This window comes from Melozone crissalis, unplaced genomic scaffold (assembly GCF_028551555.1).
Source record: "Melozone crissalis strain CALT ecotype California unplaced genomic scaffold, PUWL_Pcris_2 ptg000045l_1, whole genome shotgun sequence".
Taxonomy (NCBI): domain Eukaryota; kingdom Metazoa; phylum Chordata; class Aves; order Passeriformes; family Passerellidae; genus Melozone; species Melozone crissalis.
In genome coordinates, this window is record NW_026535823.1 from 20058551 (window position 1) to 20079121 (window position 20571).

Here is a 20571-nt window from a genome sequence, read left to right on the forward strand (position 1 = left end):
TTACTGAAATACAGACAAAGGAACACACTGGTAATCCTCCATGACAGAGATTCCTTTGCCTTTGCTTTCTACTGCTTGTGCTGGGGCACAGGACCATTTACACTAACAGATCTGACCTTTCAAAGCGCTGGAGTGAGTGTGAGACAGGGCAGGCAGAGGAGATGAAAGATGATGCCGGTGCCGCAGTCATTTTATGTTAAAGGCTCTGCTTATATGTGTAATTCATACCACTGAAGTCAGAATAATTTGAGAGCTGAGTTTTCAACAGCCTTTATAAATGATGTGTTTTGTTTCAGGAAATGTCGTCTTCACTGAAATGCTGGTAACATGTATATAATTATGTCAAAATAAAAACCACACTTTTAAAAAAACTTCAAAGCCTTAATTTTAAAAATAAGGTACATCTCAGTGACTATTTTTTTTACTACCTTGATGCCAATTATTTTGAATTTTACTGATACTTATCTTTGTTTCAGCTAGGTTTTGTCCTTACTAACTGCATTGACAGTGTTAACAGGAGAACCACATTTTCCATGCAGGTGAAAAAAAAAAAAAATCATAGCCATGTCTTTTTTTTTTCTTTCACTTTTCTTATGGTTTAAAATGCAGAATATGTATTTCAAATTATAAGACTTGTACCACAGCAGCAAAGACCCTACAGCAAAACACTTCCAAAGGGCCATGCACTGTCCCCAGATGCACAGCATGGCTTCCTATTTATTTCAGTAGGAGTTTTAGACAGGTAAGGAAGGCAAAAACTAATAAGCACCTGGGGAAGAGATTAAATTTAACCAATAAAAAAATAAACCCAATCTTAAAGACTTCTCATTTTGGGCAGGTGCTGACACACTTCTCACCTCTGTAAAGTGAAGAGTAATGAGACAATTTAATTCTTCATATTTTGATAATGCTAGCCATGCCTAGAAATTGCAGTTGAAATTTCCAGCAAGAAATTTTCTCTCCTGCGACTTGGATCCAAGTCTGAACAAGCACCTAGGCTGATAGAACTCAGATAACTCACAAATCAAGTTTCTAGGCTAAATTAATACATCCCTCTAGTACTCACTTTAGGCTGAGTAAGGTGAACTGAATTTCATTAAGAAAATCTGGAAAGTGCTGTTTGAATTGGCAAGGAAATAGGGGAGAGGCTGGTGGGAGGCAGAGACTAGCAGCTGAACACATCTGCAACCTAAACTCCAAACCTTTCTAGAAATGCACAATCCTACTGGGTGAAAGGGGAAAAAAAGATACAAGAATATGCACTAAAGAATGCTCTCTTATCTGGACTAGCCACTAAACCAACATTAACTTGAATGTTTTGATGCTTCTGGGAGATTAAGAATTGCCCCAAAGGGAAACAGTGCAAAAGAAAATAGACATGAGTTTTAAAATATGTAAAAAAAAAAAAAAATAGACAAGCCAGAAATGTAGAAAAAACAGTTGAAGGGAAAATTAGAGAGAAAATTAAAGTCCTGCTGTAGAACACCAAGGAGCTGAGAGGGTTCTGATCTTCCATTACATTATTACAGCTCACATCCCGGTTCAGGAGAGATGCAAGATACATGTTACCATTTCTAACCCCTTTAGAGGATCAACAATGTAAAATACACTACAGACATATTTTAATTGTACAGCTAATTCAGTTGTTTTTACTCTTTGTTAAAAAGTATATTGTGTTCATAAGGCTAAGTGTTTTTCTTTGTTTTGCATCAACCCCACTCAAGCTGCAGAGAAAGCTGGAGTAGGTGAACAAAGACTTTTCTCCCTCAGACACCTTCCAAATATTCTAGTCCAAAATGGACTAGAAAAGCTGCAATGCTTGTTTTTCATTATTTTGAGGTTCCATGTGAAAATCTGCATGTTACTCATTACAAGTCTCTCGCACGCACTGTTCTGGCCTGAGAGGCTGCAGCTTTTCCTGCACAAGGAGCATTTTCCTCCTCCCACCCTGCAGGAACATCGTGCCTCCTTGCAATCTGCCTCCTGCCAAACGGGACACCTTGCTGCCTGCGAGGCATCAGCCAGGGGAACATTTTTTTGGGTCTGCCACTGCAATCCCACTTGCCAGGCTGCTGCTGGCAATTGAGCAGGAAATGCATCCCAGTGCTGTCATTCCCTGTCCTGAACACGCCCTTACAGGTTAGGTAGGTAAACACTTCTAAAAATTGAGAGGTGTGAAAGGGTCACTTCCTTGATTAGAAAACTGAAAAGAATTAAGTAAAATACAAAAGCAAAAAAGCAGAGCTTGCTTCTCAAGCAAACCCTTCCCAGCTGTTGCACTTCTCTAGGTTTACTCAGGTTTCTGAGCTCCTCCTTTACCCGCAGCTGACTTGCTTCAGAGAGTTATTCACAGCTACATTTCTCTGTTCCTTTGTTAAAGATGGAGTCCCTCCAGGGCTGCTCACAGCACTTGCTTAGGGCTACCTTCCTCTCCCTTCCATCAAAACTTTCCTATTAGGCATCTCTGCCTTTCACGATTTCCAAAACTAGTCATATCAAATACAGCTATGGAAATTTATATTTCCCCCTTCTGCTTTCTGGGATAAAAATTTGGTTTTTTAAAAAATGAATTAGGTAGGACACCACACTTCTTGAACCAGGGCATCATGTTTCATTCAAATGAGATTCAAGATTTGCTATAATGTAGAACTTCAGATTATAAATCTCATATATTTAGGAATATTCAGCATATACATAGCTTACATATTGCCTAATGCCTCTTTTTTAGTGCTTTGGCTAGCATCCACACTGCCTGTCCATTACAGTTTCATACCAGTTGGGAAGTCTTGTCACTACAAAATGCAGTTTCCTGCAGCTGAAACTTAAGTGAAAGCAGTAAACAAAACAAATCTGTGATTCTGCTACAGTTGTAATAACCAATTCCTTTGTTCAGATTCAGATCCACTAAGATCTAGTAAAAGAAAATATGCCCTGTTAAAAGGTGAAAGAATACAATCTGCGTTTCTTAAAATAGCTGATCTATTGCCTTCTGTATGAATCCAGCCTCTTCTGCAGGGAGCAGCACAACCTGAGCACAGAAAGTGCCATCCCTGTCATACCAATTGCTCACCATGTGAATAATGAAATCATAAGAAAATAGTTGAGAACCGTGACAGTTATATCTTGAAATAGAACTGACTTGCACAATAATGTTTTAAATACTTTTCGAATGTTGACAGAACAAAGGAGATTACATGTTGACCATAGGAAAAACCATGATGAAAACAATGGAAGAGTTTACTTCTGCAGCTCAATCTCTATCTCCTCCTACATATTCTTTAAAATAGTCTTCATGATATAAAGCTGAAGAGCAAAAAGAAAGTATAAAGCCAAAAGAAACACACATTGCAGTGCAAAAATTGAAAAAACCAAACCATCCTTCAAATAATCATGTTGGAGTTATAAGACATAACACAGTACAGTACTAAAGGCAAGCAGTAAATTTTAATTAAAGGATATAGAAACTGAATTTTCTTAATGTGAATAATTTTTTTTTAAATTTTAATAACTACTGTTCTTAAAATATGCGGCCATAAACATTACTTTTAAATCACTTAATATTTTTCCAGTGTAAAATATTTCACTATGAATATTTCCTATTTATTTAATTTAGAGGCATGTTTTTGTAGCCTGAGTTTTGGAAAGGAGTGAAAAAATTGTGGTTTTGTGAAAGTGTCCAAGTTTTTCTGAATTCAGTTTGTTTCTACATGATCGATCCCCGCTGAGCTCAAAAATCTCACAGTAAAACTTACAAAACTGCTACAACAAATATCAGCAAGACAAGGAATGAGAAATGGCTGATCTGACTTTCTGCTCAGGCTATTTCAGGATGAACAGATCAGCCTACCAGATGTCTATTCATGCCTGGACTGGGAAAGCCATTATAATGAAAATCAGAGTTAAAAGGTCTGGGGCCTTACCTGGCCTGGAGGTATTCTCTGAAAAAACCTGTTTTTCCTGGTCTAGGAGTCACAGAAAGAACTGACCCCTTGAACAAGGTAAATGAGTTCTTCAGAGGCCTGGAATTAATTCCTAGGCTCAAGATGCTTTTTGTTCTTTGTTATTTACCCATTTCCTTCAGGTTAATGAACTTCAGCAGAAACAAGAGCTGGAAAACACCACTCTCACAGTCTCATAACTATGTTTTAGGCACCTAAAACACAGGTACTAATGCCTAATGGTATCCATTAACACACTTTCAGCAACACCTGAGAACCCACAGCATGCATCTACCGCAGCTGCCTCCATCTCTAAGCATTATCAACACTTTTTAAAATCTCTGCTCTTAGGACAGAAAACTGAAGCTTTGTTAGAACAGTGACGGGAGATTGAGGAAATAGTTTCAGAGTTAATTTGATCCATCCTAAAGCTGCACTGCGTGTCCCCATCAATGCCCAGCCACTCCCAGGGCTTGGAAGGAAGCCAGGCTGGTGCTGGGCTGGGGCCAAGCCCGAGCTGCTGTCAGCACAGGGCCCTGGGGCTGGGGGATTCAGCACTCCAGGCTGGGCTGCAGGAGGAAAACCCCAGCTCCAGAGCAGGGCAGAGAACTCCTGGCACTGAATCCTGTGAGAAACTGGGACACTGCAAGTCCAAGCCCATGAAACAAACTGACCACTGCACAGAAGATGCACTGGCAGTAGCTCAGACATGCAGAGAGAAGAGATCTGCTCCATGACACAAAACCCACACCCAGAGTTTGAAGGCAGCCTGGTTTGCATACAATAACTGCATGCTCAGGTATTTCTCCAGCCTCCTTTCATTTGGGACTACAGGCTGGGGGTCCTTCTTCCCTTTGGGCTGGGTTTGGGGGGGTTGCTTTTTTTTACTGGTTTTGTTTGCTAGGTGTGGGATGTTTTTTCTTTAATTAACAAGTTGCTACATAACACCTTCTGAGTGCTTTAAAAACTAGAGGCAAGAAATAAAACAAGTGTAGAGGTGCAGCTACTAATACAATTTTCTTGGGCAAATATATACAACTGAGATGCTCAGTTCACTCACATTCATGGGCAAGCACCATGAACTTTAGCCTGTATAGAACACCTAAGAATGAAAACTGTAACTCCTATAGGAGGGGTGGAAAAATGCAAGGAGAAATCACAAACAAACAGATGTTGCACTTAATCACAGTAAGGAATGTTCTCTACAGCAATAAAGAAACCTAAAAGGGCAATTGGATGACAGCAACATTTCTGAAGTTTCTTTGGATTCGTTTTAATAAATATCAGGGAAAGGGAGGGATAATTTAGCTGTCTGAATTACTGGATTATGAATTAAATTGTTCCTTTTAACATTCTGTACTCAAACCACAGTCCTATTAAGCATAAGACTCTAATGTGAATTTTTAAAGAATGAGAAAATATTATCAGTTCTGCAAGTGATTAAGTCTAGCCCAAAAAGAACATGTAAGGCAAATGCTTTGCAAAGCCTGCCTTTTTGTATAAATGACAGATCAAAGTGTTATTAGTAAAATTATATAATCCTGTTAAACTGGATCCTGGAAAAGGAGTACTGAAAGGCAATTTAGATTCTACCTCTTCCTTAAACCACCAGGTTTTATTTATTTTAACTTGCAGGTCCTTGCAAAACCCTCACTGGCATGTATATTCTTTTCTTTCCAAGACAGGACAATCAGGTTTGTTATCACAAACCCCTCAAACATAACACACAGATGCACACGTTTTTCTTGGGCTGTGGAATGGCAGTCTTCTGCTTTTCACACAAACTTTATAAGGATTAAAAAAACCTCACAAATTCATCTTCTGTTCTTCACTGAAGACTTAAAACAAAAGAGAGAAAAAAACCCTCATGCACAGATGGATGGAGATTTCTTACATGTTCTGCACTCTGTACTGTCACCACAGGACCACCTGCAGTCCTGCACTGTCCAGATAGGTGTTCTCAAAAACACCTGGGTAAGCTGTTTGCCCAAGGACTATGTGCTGGAGATAAGAGATAATTAGCAAATGAAACTATTCCTAGCACTCCTCCTTCAACATTAAGTGCAGAGCTGCAGCAGCAAGCTGGCACCTGGTACAGGGAAATGCTAGATGTGATCATTTCAATTTACACATTCAGCACTACATCCCATATGCTTGTCAATGTGAAAGTGTCAGTGATAACAGAGATACCCTAAGAAACTGCTCTGTTGAAATGCTGACATGAAGTTTTTATGTATGAAACAGACCCTCTACTCTGGACCATCTGTAACTTCTTCCTTTACTCATGGGGCATGTGTTGGCCATAAAATCTTTCCATTAAAAAAAACATATAAAAAATTAAGCTTGTCTTTAAAGGGAGAATTATAAGCCCTTAAACATCTGTAAATCAAATTTATATACAAAAGTATTTTTCATATAAACACACTACTTGCTCAGCAAGAATAAAAAAAAAACTGCTGAGCAGAAAAAGTTTGCTGGAATTAGATATAGCAAAATTTATAGCTGTGCTGCAAAATTAGAGGAAAGCGTCTGGCAATATGACTTGTACCAATATATAAAAGTAAAACTGGCAAATTATGACTGGTTTTGTTTCTTGACTCTTTAGTATGCTTTTCCATGCCTTTGTTCTGTACACATCTTAAACTCACAGGTGTTTCTTCCAAAATGCTTTCCAATGATCTCACAACCAGAAATTTCTTAAGTACAACAAAAGTAGGAAGCTTCTTTTGTGTGAGAAGTGATGAGTTTGCTGAATTAGGTGACCAAGCAAGGCTAAGGAAGACAATGCAGAGAAGCAGAATGATTTCCTCTGCACAGCTGAGGTCTGTGAAGTGATGTTGATCATCAGAAAAGGATGACAGAGGGTGGAGGGAGGGAACAGGATGGCAAAATTTACAGGGCAGCAGTATTATTTACTATACTCCTTAAATGATCTGAAAATGCACTGAGAAGTGAGAGATGGAGAAATATGCTCTGTGATAATATCTTTGAAACGTAAAGTGGACAAAAGACAAGGAGATTCATGGCCACAGTAATGCACTCCAAAACTCAAATACTTTTTTAAAAAATCCTAAGCAATGAGTCAAGAGATATCTACTGGTACTTAATGACAGTGGATAATTAAGAAATGTACACTCCACACAGGCTACTTTGTGCATTTAAGTATTTTGGCATCTTCCTCTGAGGCCTTCAGTACTGACTGCCAGTGAAAGAAAAAAATCTGAAGGACTGAGGTATAATGAGGCAATTTCTCTTTCAGTAAAAGTACATGCACTCTTAAAATCCCTAAAGTAGTCTTGAAAGGGCTAGTTTATGTGAGAAATGAACCCTTTGGAGAAATCTTGTTTCCCTCCTCAGGACAGAAATCAGTGATCTACCCACCACACCCATACAAAGACACATAGGCTGCCTTCATATTTGCACTTGCAAACCGTTGCAGACAATTTGGGATACCCTTCACCATCTTCATAACAAAATCAAGGAGAATGAGGCTCTAGATACTTTGACTTTAAATGACAGGGTCCCACAAAGGAACAATAATCACCTTTAGTGTCAAACTGGCACTGTATTCCAACAAAAAATGGCAGGTTCTAGACCAGTTTTCCATATGGAAAAGAAAGTGCCCATTCAACTGGCACAACGGTTTCCCAAACTTCAGTGGATGCACAGATCCCACTGGTTTTTCATCTGTTTAAGGGTGAAGCACTCTGACAGCTCCACCATGGCCTCTCCCAGTGTCAAATGCCTGGGTGACATGGGGGGTGACACAGGGAAGAGGCAGGGGGAAAGCTCCTCCTAAAAGAGAAAGAAAAGCTGTCTCCTGCTGGCCCTGCCTCCTGCATCACAGGGACGCCAGAGAGACCCCAAGGGAGCTGCTGGGCTGACAGAGCAGGAGTCAGCACTTCCTGCCACCACCAGATGGAAATGCCGCAGCCCAGTGTCCTGAGGCTGACCCCAGCTGTGGGCAGGGACCCTCTGTGATGTCAGCTCCCGAGACAGGAATGTCCCCCTTTGTCCCCCTGCCCAGCTGCAGGAGGGCACCTGCAGCCTCGCCCTTGAGGGCCTTTCCAAGGCACACTGCCTCCTGCAAACATCTTCTGATAATTAAATCTTAATGCTTTCACTTTGGAAAGCAAACACCAGACACAGAGAAGCTGTACACATCTCCCCATGCTCCAGAGACTTTCCTAAATAACTTGTCAGCAGCACTAATTGAAAGCGTGTAACATTAATATGTTAACAGCAGACATATGATCAAAAATACAAATTTTCCATAAAAACGTGGAATTTGTCAAAAGGGAGGAAAGATGCATTCATTACTGTCTGATTTTATTGTTTTAAGCATTTATTTGGGATCTAATTTAGAAATTGTGTTACACATTTTAACATATGCTTTATGAGTGGGTTTTTTTCCTCCCTTTAAACATCATCAAAGCCTTCCATTAACCTCATCAGAGGCACTCCAAGTTCTGACCTCCTAAACACAACAAACACAGAAAACAACTCCAGTGCTTCTCCCAAAGTATCTGACTGTAAGGTCTAGGTGTATATCCAGGTGACACGGGCAAAGCTGACAGCTCTAAAAACAGACTTAATAGTTTAGGTTGCAGACATGCTATTGTGTTGTCAGCAGAATAAGCACTCTTGTAACCTTCACTACTTTGGTTGAGGAAACTAAAAAAGTTGAGCTTGAAAAATGGAGGGAAAGCAAAATTAAGCATTATAAATCTAAGTTAGTCAACTATCATCAAAAGGAAACACCTACTGGTGCTGCAGATCTAATTTAGAAGGCATGACTTTATAAATGCTCAAAGAATAAAAAGGAAATTTTAACTGAGCATGTATGTTCACATCGATCGATCTATCTATCTATCTATCTATCTATGCATAAAACTACCCAGGTTTAAGCTCTAGCTATGCAGGTAATTTGTTGAAAAATTCCCAATGAAGGGTATATATGTGTGTCGGCATTAAAACAGGAATTTATTCCAGAGGCTTTTATTCCAATACTTCCTTCTCTTTTAATTCCCCCAGGTTATCTTAAGAATGTAGCATAATTGAGAACTATTTTCATGGAACAGTAATTCTAAATAAGTGGGATGTTGGAGATATATTGTATGTCTAAAGATGATTTTATGTCTAAAACATGAAAAACCTCACAATCAAGATAGCATCTTTTGCCCATTTAAATGCTTAACTGGCATAAATTAATACCTATTGAAAAGCCCATCTAAGAACAAAATTTTTAGTTAACAAGCTTCTAGAAATACCCACCTCATGCAGGCCAAACCAAGGTATCACAAAAATATTCATTGTCTTTTTACTGATAGAGATATTGGTAATACTCCAGTCAATTGCTTGTGAACAGTTAACTAACATCACCCTATCAAGATATAAACACGTTGCCAAAAATTTTCAAGATCTTTAATAATGATATTTCCTTATGTTATTTCTTCATAGTGTCACTGGTAACAATTCACTGGCCCTTATCAGACAAGAGTCCCCATTTTCTATCATTCCATTTTTACCTGCCTAATCAGTTGAACAAAAGTACTTTATGTAAAATGATTCCTTTAGTTGCCTTAGCTACAAATCCCTGCAGTATTGTATAATTGAAATCTACTCACGTAAGTTAGGAATAATTAGGCCCCAAAATTAAGCCAAACACAAAGTTAATTCAAATAGTCAGCTGCTGTCATTTAAATGGTTACAGAGTTTTATTGTTGCTTAACATCCTTGAATGCTTCTAAATGCACTTTTTTCCTCTGTTACAACCTTATCCCTTACTACAGATGGAAAGAGGATCAAGAGAATGAATTTTGATTACTTCATAATCATTCATACCTTGACCAAAGAATTTCTTTACTAGTTTTTTCCCAGTTATTGTCACTAGATTTTTCTATTTTATTTTTAATCGGCCATATAAAAAATTGAATTAAAAGAATCAAAACAGATGTGGCTATGAGGTAAATAAAGTCAGAATCACCGAGTCAGTTGCAAATAACATTAACATGACGATGAATTTTTAACAGCAAATATTTAGAAAATCTCTCTTCATATTTAAAAAACCTTTTGCAAAAAGAAGGTGTCATAGAAATATAGTTAAAATGGATCTACAACAAATCTAAGAGCCAGAAAATAATGCATCAGAGAGATAAGACAAAATATCATAACAGGAATTGTTCTCAGGACTGAGTCAGGACTCTGTTGATTTATCAGCATGAAATTTGAAATAATTTGTACAGCAAAATAATTGTTATATTGTTACACATAAAGCATAAAACAACTGCTACATTATTAGATTACTTTGTAACTGGCAAAGGAAAGACGGCTGGTTAGATGTATTTCTGACTGTTTTCTGTCAGCACTCAGTTTACACTGCAGAACAAAACACTGTATCACAAATCCTTCAAGACACTTTACATATGGATGACTTCCAGCCTTTTTGTATTGAGAATTTTTAAAAATGTACAGATGCTTTTTATATCTAGGAAGATCTATACACATATATAGATCTTCAGACTAGCATAAAGATAGAGAAGATTACTGAGCAGGATTTGAATTGAAGGCCTAAACCAAGGAGTTTATGCATGATATAGTATGCTGATAGATATTTTTTTTTTTCCCTCAGCTGGTGCATTAATACATGAAGTGATGTTTTGTGGACCCTATCCATCTTTATGGGTAATAATCCACATCACAAACCACCCGTTTGCCCTCTAGTACTTTCCATGCTTCACTCTTCACGCATGCCAGTTTCATCTGTTGCAAATTAAATTATGCAAAAGCCTAAGCAACAAACTGTTCAGTTTTGTTTACTAAAAGCATATTTATCTTGAGCTACTAAAAAGCATGATCAGCGCTCGGCTAGAACACAGACTTTGCCAATAGACGTTCAATGGCCAATGTTACAATGTTGCAGAATAAATAGCCACTTAATTCTAGCAACATTGTGCAATTAGAGGCAATTCACGAGCCTGAGCGAAATGAACCAGGGTAGCTCAGTGGGAGAAGTACAGAGGAAGGCAGATCTAATCACAGGCACAGGACCAGCGGCAAACAGGAAAATCTGAGCGAAGCTCGTTCAAAAGATGGTTAAAACAGAAGCGATATGAAGCAGCACTGAAGCCTATAAAAGGCAAACATTTCCCATTGCTTTTCCAACTGTTCAGCACACAGGCGAATCTGGTTTCAGTGTCAACTTCCTCTCAGGTTTCCTAAATGAATTACCTAATTCAAATTTAACAAGAAAATTGCTCCAACAGCACCTTGCATTAATTGTACTTTCTGCTGGAAGAGAACAAAACTACCAAACTCCTGAGAGAGACATCAAAATCCCTGACAAGGGAGAACACAAAAGCCAGCCTTCCTTCCATCGTCAAGATCCCTCATAAAACTCGCCGAGTGCTGTATCCAACAACTGAAAGTTATGTGGTCCCCCTGGGTTTCTCACATGTATGGGTTGCTCAGGCAACAGATGAAAAAAAAAATTCATTTTGCTTCCCAGCTAGTCTCCCCCACACATCTTTTATACACCGAGAAAACATCAGGGATTATTACACTAGGATAAATTGAGAAAACAAAAAGAATTAAACATTCCCTACCACCTGGACTGGTCCAAGCTCTGAAGGAACAAGCAGGGAATCTCCTCTACTACTGGCAACACCCTCAAACACACTTACACAGGCTACCCTAATGTCACTGGGATGTGGATGAATTGTCTCCCGGACTGAAAGAAGGAGCCATAAACAGAGCTGACATTCATACAGCTCCATTTCTTTATACTTCAAATGAAAGCAAGGAGGTAGAGATTACAGAAACACACAGAGTTTTAGCACAGCTGGGTTTTGAAAGGCAATAGAGTAGTTTGAGACTCTTTCTGGAACAGCAGAAATTTGGAACACCTCACGCAAAAGGATTTTTTCAGCTCCTACTATCAAAAAGAACTGCATATTCAATTTAGCACACTATGTCTGTGGGTTTCAGGTATGGCTTGTCTACAGAGGCACATATACAAAATATAACCTGTGTTAAAAATGTAAAGAATTTAGTATTCCTTAAAAAATATATATATATAGATATATATATATATAATTGGAAAAGCATCTAGTATTCTTGAGTTTCATTGAAAGTAACAACCCAAACGTAATAAACAAACAAACAAAAAAAAAAAAAGAGCAACTGTAAATATACTTCTACAAAAACAACATTGATGAATAAAGATGTCACCAGTTAGCCACTGCAAAAGGTCAGACAATTTTCAAGTGTGTCTTTGCCATTGCTAGGAGCTCCTGTACTATTAAGTGCCTTTATAATGGGAGTATGGATGGACAAGCCAAGAATTTCTCCCTGTGGATAGTTTTATCTCCCCTTCCTAATGTAACACAAACTGGAACACTAGCACAAACATGGAAGTGGGCACATACATGGAAAATATTTTAGAGCCATTTGTGTTAGTCCTTTTTCTGTAGTGCCTTCACCCTACATATGCTTCCTGCTACCAAGACATCCATCCATGCAATAGACAATTAGCACAGACTATTCCTTTCTGTGCCTCTTACTCACAGACGTAGACCATGAGCACCAATGGATCTACTTGCAAATATAAAACCCATTTTGTGCTTGTAGAACCTGGCAACAAATATTAAATCTAAAATCATTATACTTTATGATAATTTTTTAAATTTGATCATAAGGACACTAAATGCAATAAGAAAGCCAGTGCTGAAGCATTCATTGATATCAGATGTTTCAGGCAGTTACACTTACATTTTACACTATGACCTGAAAGTACAATACAAAACAATGTTAAAATAATATAAAAACCCCCTTGTTACTAAGACAAGCAGCATTCTTCAACAAAAAACCAGAAATGAAAAATAATTAAAGATTTTTTAAATACAACTCAATAAAAAATAAACTGTATGTTTTCTTATATTTAGTAGTAGACTACTAATAAAGCTATTTGCTTTCTGAAAGACATGTCCAAAATCTGCTACTGTATTCCTGCAAAGGTCCCTTTATCACAATAAACTAATCTAAAACATTCCCAGATTTACATTTAACAGAAGAAAAGCCCCTTAGGCAATGAGGTTGGTGCAGGTCAGCTGAAGGTTAAATAAACCCCCTCTCATTGCACTGGTCACCAGCACAGCTCACCTCACCCTGAGACCCACCAAGGTTACGGCAACCAAAGGCTGTAAAATCCAGCAGCAGCTTAGAGGGCTCTAAACATACAGCATCTGCCCCTAGCACAACACACTGCACTTCTCTCATTTTACACATTACAGGGGCTGTTTCTTCTTCTGAACAAAGAGCCCAACAACATGCAAAATCTCCCCTCATCAAGGACAATGTTTTTCAGTAACTGAGAAGACAGCACATCAAAACAGTAATATTATTACTCATCTCATAGTATTTATGCATTTATACTCTTTTCTTTACCTAAACTCTAAGACTCCTACACTAACACTTCATTTAAATGTAAGTTTTCATTTAAATGTAAGTACAGTATTTAAAATGGTTCTTCATGCATTCTTCTACATGATTCTTCCACATTTTGCAATAGTGATGGTATTGCTTTGGTTTCAAAAATGTAATGTTACAACATTACATTTATAGAATCCTGCAGACATCAGCACTCTGGGAATATATAAAAGATTATTCACTGCCAGCATGTTAAAGTATCTCTGGACTTTCTGGGCAGTCTGTCAGTCTCTATTTTTTGGAAATGCAATTGAAAAGCTTAACAGACGTTCTCCTTTAGGAAGAAGTTTGGTCTTGCTGTTCAGATAAATTTCCTCTTTAGAAGATATGTTGGCCCTCTATTAGAAAAGAAAAGAAAAGAGAGATGTCCCAGATATGTTTGCACCAGAAAATACCACTAAAAAATGGCATGACCTTTAGGACAGAAAACAGGACCCAGAGCAGCAGTTGCTTTCTTCAGAAAAATTCTTCATAATCTGCATTAATCAATTAAGAAAAAAAAAAAAATCTAAAGAATCCTAAACCATATCAGGTATACATGATAAAAATGAAGATAGCATTAAGCTTATTTAAGTGATCCTCCAAAGAGTGGGCAACACCAGTCTGGCCTTAGCACACTGGGTGTGCTTATGGATGCTTTGCAAGCTCTGTAAACCCAGTGGTTCCTGCTGACTGAGGGCTTGACAGAGCCTTCACTGTGATAAATTCCACAGCTAGAAATTAAATCAGTGCTCCTCTTTGCTCTAGTGCGATTCCATAATGGATTTCACTCCTTGCAGAACCTAAATCAAGGCCATGGTACAAGATTTTTATAATTTTTATCCCGGACAAAGTCCTACTAATACTCCTAGTAAGCATGCAGGAAAGCTGACATGCTTTTACTGTTTATTCAGTACCTGTGCCATGTGCCTTAGACACTCCAAATCTGAGTGGCTTCACAGGAAGATGAAGAGCTGGATTAATACACTAAAATAGCAAATATCTTTGTAGTGCCCCAAAGTACATTATCTGTATTTAGCATTTTCTTTAGTTAATGCACTAATATTGAATATGCACTTAGAACTGCTTCCAACTCAGCACTCAGCTCTTTGGCTGGCATAGCTGGAATTTACAGGAATATATCCTTTTCAGTGTAATGCTCATTAAAACAAACATTCAGAAGCAAAGACAAGCTGGATTTCTTTAAATAACATTAATTCCATTTAGGAAAACAGAATTAAATAGATAATGAAAGCATGATGCTTCTTCCTTTGGACAAAGCATAGATAATAATTCATAATAAAATGGATTTAAATTGAATTAAACCTTGGTTAAAATAGAATGTTAGCAAAGAAAATTATTTCAGCACTTCCAAGGCACTTGTGCTTTTCAAGCAGCAGAAAAGAATAAAAACAAACAGCATCAAAAGCTTGTCAAAAAGGTGGACTTTGTAAGCAAGATAAAGCTTAAAATACTGAAACCTGCACTGTCCAAAAACCAATCTACACCAGAATGTTTAGCTCTGACATCTTTTTTTCATATGCATATTAGCGTATCTGTCTTAACTTGCTTGAAGAGAAACCAATAATACATATAATATGCTTTCTACTCTGCTTTGCTATGGAAACAAGACGTGTGTGATCTCACTCTCTGGCTTTCTCTATTTTCTCAGATAATTTTTAACTTGTTAGATGATTTCACCTAATTAGGAAGGGGAGAAAAAAAGAGGTGGTGTCAGAAGTAATTAACTTCCTCGCGTTTGTAGGAAACAGGTAAGTAAAGGTGCATGGGACTGAGCAGGAATCCCCTCCTGATGGCGTGGGACAGACACGGGGTCTGGCACAGTGCAGAGGCAGCTCTGCTGTGCCCTGAGTGCCCAGGCCCCCCACAGGCATCTGCCCAAGGCTGAGCCAAGCTGCTTCCCAAGGCATCCCCTTCAGTCTGCCTTTGCAATAGAACTGTAGTTTGAAAGACATGCCCATATAAAACGTGCTAAAAAAAGGGACAGAAAAATAACTTCCAGAAATGAGATTAATAATACTCCAGCTCATGACTCGAGCTTTTCATTCCTCTTTCCAGCCTCTTAGCCCTTCCTCATTTGGGGCTGCAACGCTTGCTGTTGATGGCAGTAACAACAAACACAACAATAGTGAGTTCTTGTTGATCAGATGTACCAGCAGTGTATAATAACCCAGTGTGGTTTTCCTGTCCAGCTGTCAGCACTTGTCTGGTCCAGGTGCATTTTACCTGAAGGAATGGACTGTTTCAAAAGCAATCCCATCTGGACTGCATAGCCAGGGAGGAAAAAAAAAAGGGAAAGCCAAGACCTTCTTATCTGAGGATACGATTCCTGTTTGGATAGGCAACACTAAAAGAAAATTACAGCCTTCGTATAACTGTGCCTGCTTGCCAATTCCCTGGTGAGGTAAAGTTAAGGCTGTGAGAGTTATAAAGCCTTTTCTTGATTGGAAAATGTTTCATTATATGAATAAATGAATCACTTGTCCACACCCAGCATCATTCCCCCCCCCCCCCCCCTTCCTCTCCATTAAACTGTACAGAAACATTAAAATGTAAGAGCAGGGAATTCAGCCAGGTTTTATCTCTCCCAGTAACTGCAACAACCTTCATGTACACATCAGATTTCTATTAAAAAACTACATTTCAAGCAAGAGAATTAAAGATTTTCTTATTTCTAGCAAAAGTTAGATGCTCTTATTTTAACCTTTGTTCATGTTCATACTTCCAGGCATGAAGTGCTACTAAAGCATGTTATACTTGGCATCTCTTATTACTGAAGCAGAAGGCAATGTAATTTTGTGAGAAAGTGTAATAATGCAGTATTCATTTTTCTTCTGTGGCTGGAAGCCAACTCTATATTAATATTCATTTCCAGTATACAGAGCCACAGTATTTCATTTATTTTAAGAATTTACAATTAATTTGGTATGATTCTGTTATCTGCTCCCAATTTCCTTCCCTGTTTCTTTTAGCTGAAAAAGCAGCTCTTGTATAGACTTAAAAAAAGTAAATTCACAACTGAAGCATCAAAAGATTGCTACTGGCTACTAAAAGCAAGAAAAACAGGGACAGAACAAAATGAACTTGAAATATTACAGATGACAATGAAAATTAACTTTCTGCAAATGGTAAAAATTCAATCTGCAGAAGTTCTCAGTTGACTTTTTCCCTTCCAAACTCAGCAGATAAAACATGTTTTACAGCCTGCTGTTTGCAACTGTAACCAAACCACAGAAAGTTGTTAGTCTGCTTTTCCTTTCTGCTTTCAGATGTTTTCAACCATCACACAGCATTAAACTGCAAGCACCTGAATGTTTGTAAAATGCATTAAGTAGAGAGATCTGAAACATTTCCAATAATAATAATTTTCAAAAAACTTAGTGTTTTAAAACTTCAGAAAAAACCCCATAAATAGATGTCTCAACTTCCTACACCTTAGATTTCACCTTGTGCAACCACTTCTGCAATGTAAGTGCATTTATAATTAGCACCAGTTATTACCAAACCAGCTAGTCATAAAGTTTATAACTCAAATCTCCCAATCCACATTTACCTTTCTTACCTATGAAGGAGGCTGGAAAGCATATTCTCTTCCAGCTGTTTGTACAAGTAAGAGTACAGCCAAGTCCCCAGCCCGGGCAGGCAGCGCGAGGGCAGCGCGAGCAGCGGCTCCCAGACCAGGAGCCCCACCAAGCATGAAACCATCTCGGATCTGCTCAGCCTCCTACTACATCCTGGCAGCATTTAAGGAGCAGGGGAGGGATGGGGAACTGACTGTGGAAGCTGTTTCAGTGAAATGAGACTTGCCCAAGTTCAGAAACAGGCAGGAGGACGGGCTCCCTGAGATGTGTGTGTTCACACATGCAGATGAACAACCCATCTCAGCAAAGCTCATCTGCCAGCGCGGCCCCAGCTGGGCAAGGCTGCAAAGAAAGCTTAGGAAATGATGCAGTGAGCGTGGAAAGCTGCAGAAAATATTTGAATTTTTAGGGACTTTTTATTTATGTAATAGTTCCTTTTTACTTATATAAATTTAGGAAGAAAGAGAGGAGGAGGCAGGGTAGTTTTCCAGAAGTATTTCTGAAAATCTGGCCTTAAAATTCAGGAATTTTGACAGAGTAACGTGCATATCTGCTTTAAAAACTGGTGAGATCATGACAAAGATGCAGCAAGGAACTCTGTATATACATCAATTACTGAATAATGTGAGAAGGCATGGAGATGCTATTTTATTACTAAACCAATCTTTTCACCTGCAATCTAGTCAATCAAAATGCTCACACCCAAAACCAGCCGCAGGTTCTATATGAATATTTGCAATTAAAAATTCATAAGTCATGTTTTCCTTTTCATTCATTTGTGTTCCTCTGCTTATTAAAAGGGCCACAAGAACAGCTGTGGAGACAGACTAACTGGATGAAGTATAATTTATGAAAAAAAAACAGATAAAGAATAGATAATGCAACTTCTTTAAAAAATCCTTTTCCTTCCTCATCTCTTTAATTTAACAGCTATTTTAAACACATTTGATAGCAGTGAAGTATTTTTCCTTTTTCCAAATAGAGCAAAAATATTTTCAAGTAGATGCTATTTCTGTATGAACTTTGAGTTTTATTTCCTGGAATTTAACTTGCATAGCACTAATCTTAATGAAGTGTTTGCCATTTCATTTTCAGTGAGCAAAATTAGAAAAGTAGAACGGGTATTTCATTTAGTTGTTTTATATCACATTTAACATATCCATACATTTCTTGTGCAATGAGAATAGAAAAGGAAGGATAAACAGGAATAATCCAAAAATAAGGCACCTACCAATCAAGGCTATTAATACTTCAGTTGCCTGAACATTGCACTTCAATTTCAACATATGGCACTATCAAACCTAAAAAAAATTATTTTCTTCTTTTCTTCATTAAAAAGGGACAATTTGAGTCTTATAAATTAAGCCTAGAATATACTACATTTAGTTTGTCATCCTCAAATTTCAAGTTGTCTAACAGAAATTAATTGTACAGTCCATTTAGCTCATCTGAAAAGCCAAGTAAAAAATAAACTAAAGCTTACCTTCAGTACACTGCAGGAAGCTGATAATGAGCAGAAACCAAAAACTTTGCATTCTGCAGCCAGAAGACACCATTATTGATCCCTGTAAGAATTTTCTTTGTATTCCTTAATGAATCCAGTTATAAAAGCCCAGCATCATCGAAACCAGTGGTCTGCATTATTCATCTTCATACCTGGAGCAGCAGAAGATTTGGAAGAAAAGGAGAAAAAAAAAAATCTATCAGTACCTGAACACCAATAATTTGGAATAGCAAGTTTTATTTCACACGAAGACGGAAATATTTAGTAAAAACTGAGAGCATGCCTGCACTGTAGCTGGGAATTTGGCAGGGTTCTGGGATGTAATCTCTCAAGGTCAATCATCACTAAGCACAATGCCAAATAATGATAGGTGTTAATGTTGAAAGCATGAGTGTTACTGATGTATTTGCACTAAGACACGTGAAAAAAAAAACAAACGGGAGAACATTTGCACCAAAAATAAGAAACTGGACCTGTAGATGAGCTGGCTAAGGTTTTCTTACTCCACAAATCTGACACAACCTATATTTCTCTACCTTAAAGAACCACAAAAAAATTAAATCTAAGGCACTATATATTATTATATATATGTATGTATGTATGTGTGTATTATATATATATTTACTGGGGATTTGAAACATGGAGAGGCTGAGAACAGCAGAGCAACTCCCCCCAGCAGGAAGGCTGAGCAGGTCTGCTCCCTGCCATGGCTCTGGCGCTCCCTTCATGCTGCACAAAGATTGCTCTCCTTGGATGAGAGAGGCAGTAACAGCTGCTTTGCTGACAAAATACGCCATTTGGTGAGGCAGCCTCTTCATATCACTGCACAGTTAGCTGTATTTCTACACAATAAACATCTTCAGAGAAAAGGGAATAAACAATGGATGAGACCTTCTTCTGTCCTTAGCCTCAGACAAGATTTGTCTCCTACTGAGAAATACGAACTGAACTGCTCCTGTAAACGATGTACCAAAGGAAAAATTCTTCAAGCTATCATTTGCATTTGAAAAATATAATTATAGTGATAGAGTGCAGTAGCTGTGGTAGAAGATTTGACAGCAGAGTGCTCCCTTTGCTAATGACTCTATTCTCTCACCAGCCAGCTGAGTAACTACACACATCCTCTTCCATATCTCACTGTGTGAAGCTAGGTCATGCTTCAGCCCTGACTATTAGAGTTTGGGAAGCTAAAGAAAAATTAACATCCATAGAAGAACAGATTATTTTTAAGTAGAAAGCTGGCTCTACATATTACAGACATGTGAAACAACTCTGGAGAACACAGAGCACTGCAGCAACCATGGATGCAAAGGGCTGAGCCTGGTGTCACATTGGCTTGGTCTTTCCAGGACAAATGAACAGGACTCTGAGGACATATTGCTGAGATATCTGAAATTAAAGTTACTTTAAAACCACGTAACAATGACTATGTTAAAATTTAAGTGGCAGGATCCAAGGGCCACTTATGATTCTTATGAGTACTAGAGCATGTTAAGGACTTTAAAAATACATTTACCCTTTTGGCAAGGAGAAGTGGAAAGGATGAAGAGCACAAAATAGCAGATAAAGAAATTCTATGAAATGTTGATAATTTTTAGAAGCAGAAATGTTAATCATAATCAATGATAAAGTTTGTTCCCTGAGTATACAAACAGCAACAAAACTGACACTCATTTTTTCCCACAAGGAGAGAAAGATGGGAATTAACGGAAAACATTATGGAACAATTTCTCTGGCTCTCAAGGAAGGCAGTGTATCTATGGAAATTATTAAATAGCCAAGAAGGTTTCTTTACTTGGCTCCTCTTTAAGAGAACTGGAGGCATCCCTCTCACAATATAAGTGTGCTGTGATTCCTCACACAGTGAAATTAAAGAAAACTGACATCTGAGACCATATGATTTTATGTTTATTGCTACAAAAAAATGAACCCTTTGTCCAATTTTCAACAACAGATAGGTGCTCTCCAGTCACAGGTACTTTTTCCCACACGTATTTCAGCAAGAAGCAGGTGACAGCAAATGGAGTGCAGGACGGGCAGCGCGTGGCTCTCCCTGGCACAC

At 38.1% G+C, this 20571-nt stretch overlaps 1 protein-coding gene across 9 annotated transcripts in view; it reads right to left on the reverse strand.

Moving 5' to 3' along the window:
* ADGRL2 (adhesion G protein-coupled receptor L2) overlaps window positions 1-20571 on the reverse strand; it is a 155486-nt gene that overhangs the window by 105369 nt on the left and 29546 nt on the right. For all 9 annotated transcript variants that reach the window (XM_054285527.1, XM_054285523.1, XM_054285526.1 and 6 more), the window contains exon 2: window positions 18489-18661. In XM_054285527.1, coding sequence (XP_054141502.1) covers window positions 18489-18561 — 73 coding nt within the window. In that variant the 5' untranslated portion in view covers window positions 18562-18661. The remainder of the gene's footprint in view (window positions 1-18488; window positions 18662-20571) is intronic.